Genomic DNA, 11,409 nt, shown 5'->3' on the forward strand with positions numbered 1-11,409 from the left:
TAAAATCCTCCAAAGTTTTCCCATTGTGAGAGAAAACAGTTTAAAATTCATGGGGTTGATTCACAATTTTTCATTTGGACCACTCATGCATTAACAAAAGGGTAATAAGTGGACCATATAAATGTGTACTAATTTCTTAAGTTTTTCAACAAAAAAATAACAGCACAAGATGGTGCAGTGCAAAGTGATTTTATTGATCACAATTTTGAGCTTATTAAAACGGACATCAAGCAAATGCATAAGCCATCAGGAAGAGCTTGTGTATAGTTGGGTATCAGTGGAGTTCAACTGGCCGAACGATACGATGAAGCAAGAGTACATAGACTCTGGAAAATACATCCCGGAAAATAACGCAATCAACGGAATAAAACTGTATAAAGGGGATATATTTCTCACAATACCCAGGCTGAAGGATGGCGTAGCTGCTTCTTTGGTGAAAGGTGGACAAAGGTCAGGGCAGTGTGAAGTCGCCGAAACTGAATGCTTACCCCAGCTGGGAGATGCACACTCAAGGGGACTGCAGTAAGCTTCAGTTGGTTCAAAGCATGGAGATTGATCCTGAGACGGGACTCATGTGGATCCTAGATACGGCTTATGTTCCTCGCTCACCTACGGAAGTCGCTGACCACTGCTCACCAAAGATATTGATATGGGACATCAATCGTAACATTGAGGTAGGCAGATATATTTTCCCTGCAAGTGTGGTTAAACAGCGTTTCTATCTAAATGATCTTGTATTGGACTATGGATCTGAGGACGAAGTGAGGTATGTGTACATTAGTGATACTTTAGGATGGAAAATGGTTGTCTATGATCACAAAGAAAAAAGGTCTTACAGTTTTCTTCATTCTAGTTTTGAAAGAGTTCCTGCATACGCTAATATTGAGATAAATGGCCAAAGCAGTATGACACCACTAGGTGTAAATGGAATCGCATTATCTTCTGATTTCAGTGAAGTTTACTATTGCCCTCTTGCTTCTCAAACATTGTACCGTGTTTCAACGTCTGCTCTCCGAAACAACAATTCAAACATAAACGATGCCATTAAAATTCTCGGAAACAAACATATTCAGTCGGATGGACTTTATTTTGGCAAGGGAAGATATCTGTATTACTCAACTTTAGGTCAAAATGGAGTGTACCGTTGGGACATCGTGAAAAACAAGAAAGAGGTAGTGGTTCAAAATTCTTCCATAGAATGGGTGGATTCCCTTGGTATGGACGAGGATGGTTATCTTTGGTTTACATCAAATAACCTACACAGATACTTTGGTAATAGCACCTCCCCTGGCAGAACAAATTATTACGTATGGAAAGTGTATGTCGGTGAAAAAGGATACCTATCTGCTCCTAGAGGCAGCCCTAGGCAACCATGTTCGGCGTCAGTCTCAACAGGATCACACCCCGCAAATATCGCCAACAAGTGGGTGAGCTTAGAATACGAATGGCCAACATGCATACAAAGAAAAGAAGCAATAAATTCAAGCAAATTCATTCTTGAAAATAATGAAATCAGCGGAATTAGGGTGCACAAGGACAAAATTTATGTCACTATACCTAGGATAAAAGATGGCGTTGTTGCCACACTTGGTGTTTTGAACGATAATTATATCATACCCTTTCCATCGGCTGCTATGAATATGTTAGGCGATTGTAACGCTTTGCAATTTGTTCAAAGCCTTGAGATTGATATGAACACAGGATATATGTTGATTCTGGACACGGCCAAAGGCCAGTCATGTAAGCCAAAACTGGTTGTTTATGATTTATACAAAGAGTCAGAGGCGTTCCGATATGAGTTTCCGGATAGTGTGCTTGGTCAAGAATACTTTCTTGAAGATATTGTCTTAGATTATGTCGGCGAAACTGCCGCGTTTGCATACATTTCAAACTCTTTGGGTCATAGTCTAATTATTTTTGACATCAAAAACAAAACAGCTCGCCATATAACGCACTCCTCAATGAACTTTGAGAACGAAAATGAAAATATTACAATAAGCGGCATTAAATATCACAGAAATGGGATTAAAGGCATCGCTATTTCTCCAAATTTTCAATATGTTTATTACACACCTTTAGTCGGGAAAAAATTGTATCAAATAAGTACTACCGTTTTAAGAGATGAGAACAGTTCTAGTGAAGATATTGATGACTCTGTCAAAGAGGCTGGGGGCAAAGATTTTGTTAGCACAGGACTTTATAGCAGTAAAACTGGTTTATATTTAACCGATCTCAGTAGTGGCTCCGTCTACAAATGGGATTATTCCAAATCAGGATCACAAAATCCATTTCTGGAAAAATCCTTAGTCACAAAAAATTGTCTGACTCAGTGGTTAGAAAGTCCCTTTGTCGATGACAAAGGATATTTGTGGTTTACTTCTCGTAATACTCAAGCTTTTCTTGGGAATTCCTCTAGCACTGGAACGTTCAACTTCTTTATATGGAAAGCGGATGTTGGAGATAAAAGTTACCTTTCTGGGCTTATCGAGAAGAAAACATCAACAGGGTCCAACTTGTCGAACTCTTTATTCCTAAATGTTCTGTCTGTTTGTCTGCTATTGCTAATTTCTATCCGGCTTTTTAAAGGGATAAACTGAGTAAAACATTGGCGACGGTTGATCACTAGAGAACAATCAAGCATACATTGAGATATGTGAGAAAAGTACTTAAACCCATACTTTATGTAATTTTGTCGTTATTCACTTGTGAATTCAAAGCATTTATAACCATGAAGATCTATATCAAGAAAAATACCTTTTGTTGAATTAATTCATATATTTCATCATTGCTTCACCAAAAAAATTTGCAATAAGACATTTTCACAATCTTCCCATTAAATATACAATTGTATTCTTAATATGAAAACAAAAAAAAATATTTGTACAGTCGGCAAAATGTAATGCGCATGTGCATGTACAATACTAACAATGTATTCTCTTTTTTAGTATATTATAGTTTTTCCTCTACTTTTCAACAGACCATGCTTCTCAACAACTTTGTATTTTATAATTATGCAAAACGCTTCAAAACATATGAATAACATGTAAAAGAAAATAATTAAAACGATTTCTTATCTATGCTAAAATAAAACACGGATAAAAGTCCCTTCTCTGGAAGAAAATACGTTTCCAAATTGAAATTCTTGACAGATCATTAAAGAGCAGTGACTTGGCATAATTATTCGTGTCTCAATCATGTCTACTTCTCATGGAAAAAAAAATCCTTGACACAAATTCATGTCATCTGATCAAGGTGCCCATTGTCATTTTATACAATGAAAATTGCTGAAGTTTTCATGCTTAAAGGTATTTACAGCTTTCTGATAGATTAAAAATGAGATGGCACTTGACATAAGAATAATTTAGCTAAAAATAAAAAATATCGTGTTTTTTTTTTAATGTTGTAATTCAGAGAGTGTTTCTAGATTTCATTTGAGAAATTACAATAGATGGTGTCCATGTTTATTACAATCATATGTTCAATATAAAATTCGTGTTGTAAATCTAGTATTTTTGTTGTTTATTGTGTCTATGATGTATTAAAAATACCTTCTAATAATAAAAAAAATGAAATTTACGAGTATGCTCCTTTTTAGGATGATAACGATCAATCATTATTATTCCGATTTTTAGGAATAACTTGGTATACCCTGTAATTTTCCAAGTAAATCAGCATTGTCTTCAGATTCCTACAAAAAATAATTTAGAAAAATTTATTTTTTTAAAAAATTAATAACCTTTAAAAAAGTTGACGAACATTGCTCTGACGTTTGATTGTTAATAAAAACAACTAAAGTATATTTTTGATTTCTTGGCCTGTCTTAAATTTATCTTTTGTTCACTTATTGAACAATTCAAGACAACACTTTGAACATTTACAAAGAAAGGTATCCTGTTTTGTTTTAGACAATATCTCATAAAAATTATCAGTAATATTTCTTATAAGAAAATGCTTGGCAGATATTACTTCCAAATCAGACTTTTATTTTGGTATCAATTTAATGTACATGTAATCCTACAAAGTAACTTTAAAGTAACATTCTATGAAACATTTATAAAAGTATTTGAACATTGAAGGAATAAAAAAAAATGTCCCTGTATTATGTAAGTTGGTATTACCAGTCAAGAAAGATGCGTGCACGCCGTGTTACCTGTAATAATTCTGCTTGAAGTATCAGGCGATGTCTTTTCTCCCCTGATATCAACACTCTTTGGTAAAATATATATGCTCTGTAAAAAAGAATTTCTAAAATTTCAGACAATTAAACAGCAAAAAGATTATTCATCTATCAATTACTCAGTATACGAAAAAAAAGAAGAAATTAAGTTTATGTATACATGAGTCATGAAAATGATTTTACACTTAACAAAGTAAAGGACAATTGGCAACAGCGCTCACTTGAGTCAATTTGGCCCCGTTTTTCTTCATCAGCAGATTTTAAAAAATATTCCTAGGTAAAACTTTGATCACATAAGGTTCATTATTTGAATACATTTAAGGAATGAAGCTAATTTCAACTTATGTTATCCGATATTATAATATATCTAGGGGCAGTTTACGAAGAAAGCGTAAACTGCCCCAAGTTTTGTTATATCTGATAACATAAGTTGAAATAAGCTTCATTCCTTATAATTTAATTTCAATGTGGACAACGAGACAATATTTCCTCCGGAAAAAGGCTTCAAATTGAGCATTATTTTAAAAGAAACTCCAAGCAGAGTAATACGTTTTTGACGTAACTCATTGTGACGTAGGCAAGTTATGTTATACGAAATGGATTAAATCTTTTACCCAATCAAATGATGTGTTACAATTAAAATTAAATTATTTGTGTCTACACTATGTAATAAAGCTTCAACTTTTCTGCCCCGGTGATTCTCGGATGATTTACAGAAATTCCATTTAATTTTCGATTATTCCTAACCAAATTCATGATTTCACCCCCATGAAAGATGATTTTACTCCTCTTCTAAACAGACTTTAATCCCCCTCACCCAAGGGTCTTTACGGAAAATTTTGGTTTATACTGGCAAAGTGGTTCTGGAGAAGAAGTCAAAAATGTAAAATCTTTAGACAGACGGATGACAGACATTTGAATAGAAAAATTCATTTGAGGGTTTAGCTCATGATAATATGAGCTAAAAATGGTAAACACGTTGTTGCTATGGAAGAAAGTACATTTCAACAGAAAGATAGATTTGCATATGAAGACATGCACTTTAAACATATAAATGGGAGATAGTAATCATACATATCACATAGGCAATTGAATTTATTACTAAGTTTGAATAAATGATAATAATTTCACTCATAAAATATTTATGACTAACTCTCTCTCTCTCTCTCTCTCTCTCTCTCTCTCTCTCTCTCAAACAGAAAAGAAAATCAGCGAGAAGCATTATCTAGACTATATTAGGATTATATAAGTATCTTACAACAGCAGGAGGAACAATGGTAAAACCACACTATCTGACACTGCCCACTGCATGATTCTCTGGAATAAAGGGGACTGCTGAAGCTGAAACTTTGTATAGACTGATGTAGGCTTCTCTTGACCAAAGGGTCCACAGCTAGAAGATTGTCCCAGATTGATAACTTGCTGACTATGAAAAAACAAGGAAATTATTATTATTATATTATTATTATTAAGAATACATTTAAATGTAACTGTATGACGTTTTTTGTCAAAAAGCTTCAAAATTTTGAATTTCGATAGAGAAAAGTTTATTTCTTCTTATTTAAAAGCATACCTGCCGATAACAATGGAAATTGGAATAATAATCAGGATGAGCGTGATCAATAAAAATGCCGTGAGGAAACCGGTGTTCCTTGACTGACTCCAGCGCTTCAAAGGGGGTTTACAGGTGTCTCTTACGATGTAGTAGTTCACATAGAAGAATACAACGTCTGAGAACACACCGATCAGGGGGAGTAGAGGACAGGCCAGGGTACCAACCTGAGTAGTAAAATGCCCGATTCTTTCATTAGTATAGTCTTTTTCAATAATTATGTAAATTAATGCGAACTTTGCGAGCAGCAAAATGCAACTTTTAAAACTTTTTTTTTAGCGAAGAACTGACAAAGAATTTTAGTAACATGGTGGCTCAAGGCACCACCTGATATCTTTATGATCATTAACAGTTTCAATTACTCATGTGCCAGTTTCGAGTCAAGATAATAATGTGAATTTCTTCCAATATAGAAAGGACTTGATATTTATCCCTTGGACACAGTAAATGACGGACAGATATACATATTTACAACCTTAACAAAAACAATTTTTCTCTTCCAGTCAGGGTAAATGCAAACTTAGGACCAATTTATGCATTTATCTTCCAGATAAATCTTAATATGCTTCCATACATTACCCATATCAGTCCTTGTCGGTAAATCAGAACCAATGCTTGTCCTGAAATAACAAATTCTGACTTTTCTTGCGTCCAGAAATATCGAATGTAGTTCACTGCTAACTGTCCAAATAACTGCAACAATAAAAAAGAACTTTAACTTTATTTATATCTTAAATTATTTAAATAATTTTATCTATTGCTTTTAAAATAACTTCTAAATAATTATTTTGTAAATATGACTCGTTATAAGTTTTGCTGAATCTTTTCTTTAAAATGATTTTAATAGAAACAAGTATACAAATTTATTTATATGATATTTATAAGTAAGCTGATCGATGACCTGGCCAAAAAAAGTTTTTAGAGTATGCTTAGACTCCATGAATCTTTTATAAGGTACTCTTATTCACATTATTTCAATAAAGGAAATTTATTTTTTTAAAAAGGGAATTGACTTCTTTTATTTTTTCAATTTTTTTTTTTACAATATCCATCATAAAACACATTACATTATTAAAAATAAAATATTGTTTTCTACTTAGAAATTAAACAAATGCAATTCATTGACTAAACAAGGTAGGAAAAATCCAACACATACGTGTACAAATGTATCCATAACCACTAGCTTATATAGCTCTTGTCCTATAACTGTTCCAGTACAATCATATGTCAACTGAAAAGGATTGCTAATATGTGTTTATTTTAAGACCTTTGAAACAAAAGAAGGCAAAGTATTATTGTAAAATAATAATCTTCGTATCACACCAGGTAAATCCTTTTTATAACGGATTGTCTTTGCAAGTCATGGTTCTTCCATATATAAACTATTGATAAGGCTTACAATGTCATTTAAGACTGAAAAAGCTGTTATTATATTTCATGTCTAAATAAACTGACTGACAGTGTTAAGTACTTAAGGAAGCAAACAATTCTCCATCTTTTAAGACAATTCTTGGGATAAAACGTACCTTGGTAAGACGACTATATAGGGTCACGATGAGAGCAAAGAGATTGGCCATCCGCAGACAAAACACTCGGGCTAGAGTGATACTCAACTCCACCTTCCCACTGGAGTACTTCTCAATCAGTGGTAACTGAGGTAATTATACAATTTATAAAAAAAAACGTCACATTTTCTAGACATCTTTTTCAGTATTTAAATGTTCTTTTCTCTCTGACCAGTAGAGCTTATGCGATAGTAATGCGTCCGGCGTCTATCCGTCTGTCTGTCTGTAAACAATTTTTAAAAATGCTACTCCTCCTACAGTTTTGGTCTGATTTCAGTATAATTTTTTTTTAAGATACATAATTCTGTATATCGGTTTTTAAATTCGATGAACGGTGTTGCCATGGTTACTAAAAATAGAATTTTCTGTGAAATACTTTTAAAATGCTCTCTTGCTACAGTTTTGGTCCGATTTCAATATAACTTGGCACACAAGTAGACTACACTAAGATTCATAATTCTTTTTATCTGTTTTTGATTTCGATGAATGGTGTTGCCGTGGTTACTTAAGCTAGAAATTTCTCTGAAATACTTTTAAAATGCTTACAGTTTTGGTTAGCTGCAGATTTTATTGTTTTATATAATGTCGTTGACCATAATGCTACAGATCCCGTTATGCAAAAAGGTGCAATTTATGGTGCAATATTTTTTGCGCACTTTTGGAGAGAATTTCTCCACTTTCTAGTATCGGTCAATTAACTACTTTTCAATCCCTAATTCTAGGCACAATATTTAACTTATCTGTATATTTTATCCATCTCCCAACCCTTTATAGTCGTCTCTACAAGTGAGAAACTCGCTTGATTAGAATTATTTGTTAGATTGCTGAAAATTCACTTCCAACGAGTTTATTGCCTGCAGAGACAACTATAAATGGTCGGGAGGTGGATAAAATATTCATATTGGCAACAAAATATGTCTAGAATTAGGGAGTGGAAGGTAGTTGATTGACCAATGCAAAAAAGTGGAGAAATTCTCCCCAGAAGTGCACCTTTTTTTTGCATTACGGGATCTGTAGCGTTATGGTCAAAGACAAATATATAAAACCATAACGCTACAGATATGCAGCTAAGTTTTGGTCTGATTTCAATATAACTTGGCATACAGGTAGACAACACTAAGTCACATAATTCTTACACTGAGAAACATAGGCATCAGTTTTGTGTTTTTGAAATTGATGACTGATGTTGCCATGGTAACTAAAATTGAAAATTCTTTACAGTTTTATTAAAAGCTACTCCTACAGATGTAGTCTTATTGCAATCTTGCCACAAAAATAGACTTAATCAAGGATCATTTATCTTATTTATTGCGTTTGTAAAGTTTTAAGTCCCAACTGCTACTTTTCTCTTCCTTTTTTTTTAGTACAAACCAGTGGAGTTACAGTCTCGACAGAGACTTCTGGTTTTGGTTTTAGTTTATCTTTTTTACATTATTCGTTTACAATTTCAAAAACTTAATTCTAAAACTCATTTTTTTTTACTACTAGACTAAGTGTATATCTACTCCTGACGATAAAAAGGTATTTTATACATTGCTTTTTCTTTAAAAATTATTCTGAAAAGCATAAGGACATATACATTGCTCTGCGTCACCTTCCATCTTTTTTTCTTTAAAAAATCGATTGTCAGTGATATAAACTGTTACAGTCGGATCTCATGAGAGCTGAGTCACGCTTTCTGAAATATCAACACTCGATTACTTTCTTTAAAGATTGTCAAATTACTTGTAACAAATTTTTCAAATGTTTTAATGCATAAATACTATATATATGTACAAAATTTGGACCAATTGTGACAATTTGGTATCTTTAATTTAGTAGCATAGCAACATTTATGCCTTGTACCGACAGGAAACTAAATGGCCATTTTAGCGACCGACATTTATACATACATGTATATATGATAATCCTCAAAGATTAGTTCCGATTTCTATCGAGGTTTCCCAGTAAAACGCAATAAATTACAATTTCGTGCTGAAAAAGTCACCAATGACGGAACTGATAATATAACCTAAGGTAAACTGTGTCCTCAATTGTACTAATGATGTATAAAATATGCGTTATTAACACATTTATAGAAGTTCACATCAGTACACTAAAACTAACATGATCGTGGAGCAACAATCTGAAAATGACAACAATTTTTTCTATAATTACCAGTTCATTTACATGTTCCATTATACCAAGAAAAACGATTTACACTTTTATTTAATATGATAAAAATACAATTTTAAAAATGCTTTCTATCATTGTAAGCACCTTTTTTTTGTCGAGATACATGCTGCTACATTATGAAACTATTATTTTGTTAATTCATATGAATTAGTACATGTAAGAAAATAGTGTATGTCAACCTTAACATGTATACATCAATGCATGATCATAAACTCTTTCTTTAAATTTCAAACTCATAAATTTAAAAAATCAAATTCAGTATGAGTATTTTTTTTAAAATTATTTACTAGTATACTACTGAGCTATACATTTTTTTGTATCATTCTTAGACCTATATTAAATAAACTACATAAATGTTGGACTAGTATATTAACTGCTCAACTTTTTTTTAAAATTATAACAAGACAGCAAACATGTGCAAAATGTAAGTAAAATAAGTTTTTAAAGATATATTTCATTGTTTTAGTGGCCCTGGTATCCATGTAATTATATTAATCAGGAGTGATTATTTTTATGCAAGTATCTTAACCCGTCTCAAGAAACATCACACGTGAGATAATTTCTACAAAATTCGAAATGAATATCTCCCATTTATGCCTTCTTTTCATTATAATGAAGGGCTATAGATATATAAGCTCTTTTCTTTCAATCATTGTTGGTGATACCACCGTGACGTTATTTTACCTTGGTTATTATTGCAGGAACCAGCAAATTAACGAGACTGAATACAATAGGCGTTCCATACACTTGTATAAAATCAGTGTTACTCTCCTGTATATAAAAAAAGAAACAAACAATCACTTATTTAAATTTAAGTAACTACATGTAATATCCAATGAGTAATACTCATAACACATTATAATAGTAATAAATAATGATAAATCAATAATAAAACATAATCTAAGTTGAAGATACTTTGAGTATCGTATAGGTCTTACTTTGGAGTTGGGGGCCTGGTCTGTAAAATTCACATAAATGACAAGGAATACAATGGTAACACAGGCACCACCGATGATTAGTCTGAAAATAAAGTGGTTGTTTAGTAAACATATCAGTATCATAAATAAGAGTGGAATTGTAAACATTTCCTACTCTGCACTTTATTTTTGAAAGAGTCCAATAACAATAGGGTTTCTTATGTATATCTTGCATATTTTACAAATGCAATCAAAATGCAATCAAAATAAGAATTTATACATATAATTACATACTACAGTAATTTTTAAATAAGCTTGAGCAATGAAAAATATCAAGACGCAAAAGAAACAATCCTTTAAATACTAGTAACCGGGTACTCGTCCAAAAACTATAACTATATAGCTAGTTAGCTACTAAAAATTGTCAGATATGACAACTCTAATGAAATGCAAAACTTTATAATGTATCTAATATTTTTTTACATTGCAAAACATGAGTGTCAGTTACCTTTTGCACTTGACATTGTTATACATATTATTCTAAAAGTAAACATCTACCAGAGTATAATTATACTACTATATACTGTATACAGGGTTATTTTCGCCCCGCTTAATTTTCGCCCTCTCATACTTGCAAACAATTTTGCCCTGTTTTAAATTCGCCCAGTCACAGTTTTGTTAAAAGAAATTATATGGTATTCTTTGAATTCACCCCTTTTTAAATTCGCCCAATCAAGGTAAGGGTGAAAGGGGCGAAAATAAAACTGGGACGAAAATTTCCCTGCATACAGTACTTTTATGATATACTTACACTGTAATAAACCAAGCGAGAATTCTGAGACCAATAATTTGACTTTTGTTCGTGGAATATGCAGCATCTTTAGCTTTGGCCTCATAAATATGGTCCTGAAAAAGTATCCCCATCTACATTGTACTTTACGTCAGTAAGCAGATTATAACAAG

At 32.4% G+C, this 11,409-nt stretch overlaps 1 protein-coding gene and 1 pseudogene across 1 annotated transcript in view; one reads left to right on the forward strand and one right to left on the reverse strand.

The window, feature by feature from the left end:
• LOC134267935 (uncharacterized) lies at positions 1 to 3,519 on the forward strand (annotated as a pseudogene).
• Positions 3,304 to 11,409, reverse strand: part of LOC134267936 (transmembrane channel-like protein 3) — a 17,430-nt gene continuing 9,324 nt past the window's right edge. The window contains exons 8-17 of the mRNA XM_062750145.1: positions 11,258 to 11,352; positions 10,468 to 10,549; positions 10,214 to 10,300; positions 7,316 to 7,441; positions 6,946 to 7,020; positions 6,369 to 6,482; positions 5,751 to 5,956; positions 5,436 to 5,603; positions 4,151 to 4,229; positions 3,304 to 3,688 (exon numbers count right to left, since the gene is read on the reverse strand). Of these exons, the coding sequence (XP_062606129.1) occupies positions 3,629 to 3,688; positions 4,151 to 4,229; positions 5,436 to 5,603; positions 5,751 to 5,956; positions 6,369 to 6,482; positions 6,946 to 7,020; positions 7,316 to 7,441; positions 10,214 to 10,300; positions 10,468 to 10,549; positions 11,258 to 11,352 (1,092 nt within the window). The 3' untranslated portion in view covers positions 3,304 to 3,628. The remainder of the gene's footprint in view (positions 3,689 to 4,150; positions 4,230 to 5,435; positions 5,604 to 5,750; positions 5,957 to 6,368; positions 6,483 to 6,945; positions 7,021 to 7,315; positions 7,442 to 10,213; positions 10,301 to 10,467; positions 10,550 to 11,257; positions 11,353 to 11,409) is intronic.

Source organism: Saccostrea cucullata, unplaced genomic scaffold (genome assembly GCF_032062105.1).
Source record: "Saccostrea cucullata isolate Sc308-1 unplaced genomic scaffold, CSIRO_AGI_Scuc_v1 ctg227, whole genome shotgun sequence".
NCBI lineage: Eukaryota > Metazoa > Mollusca > Bivalvia > Ostreida > Ostreidae > Saccostrea > Saccostrea cuccullata.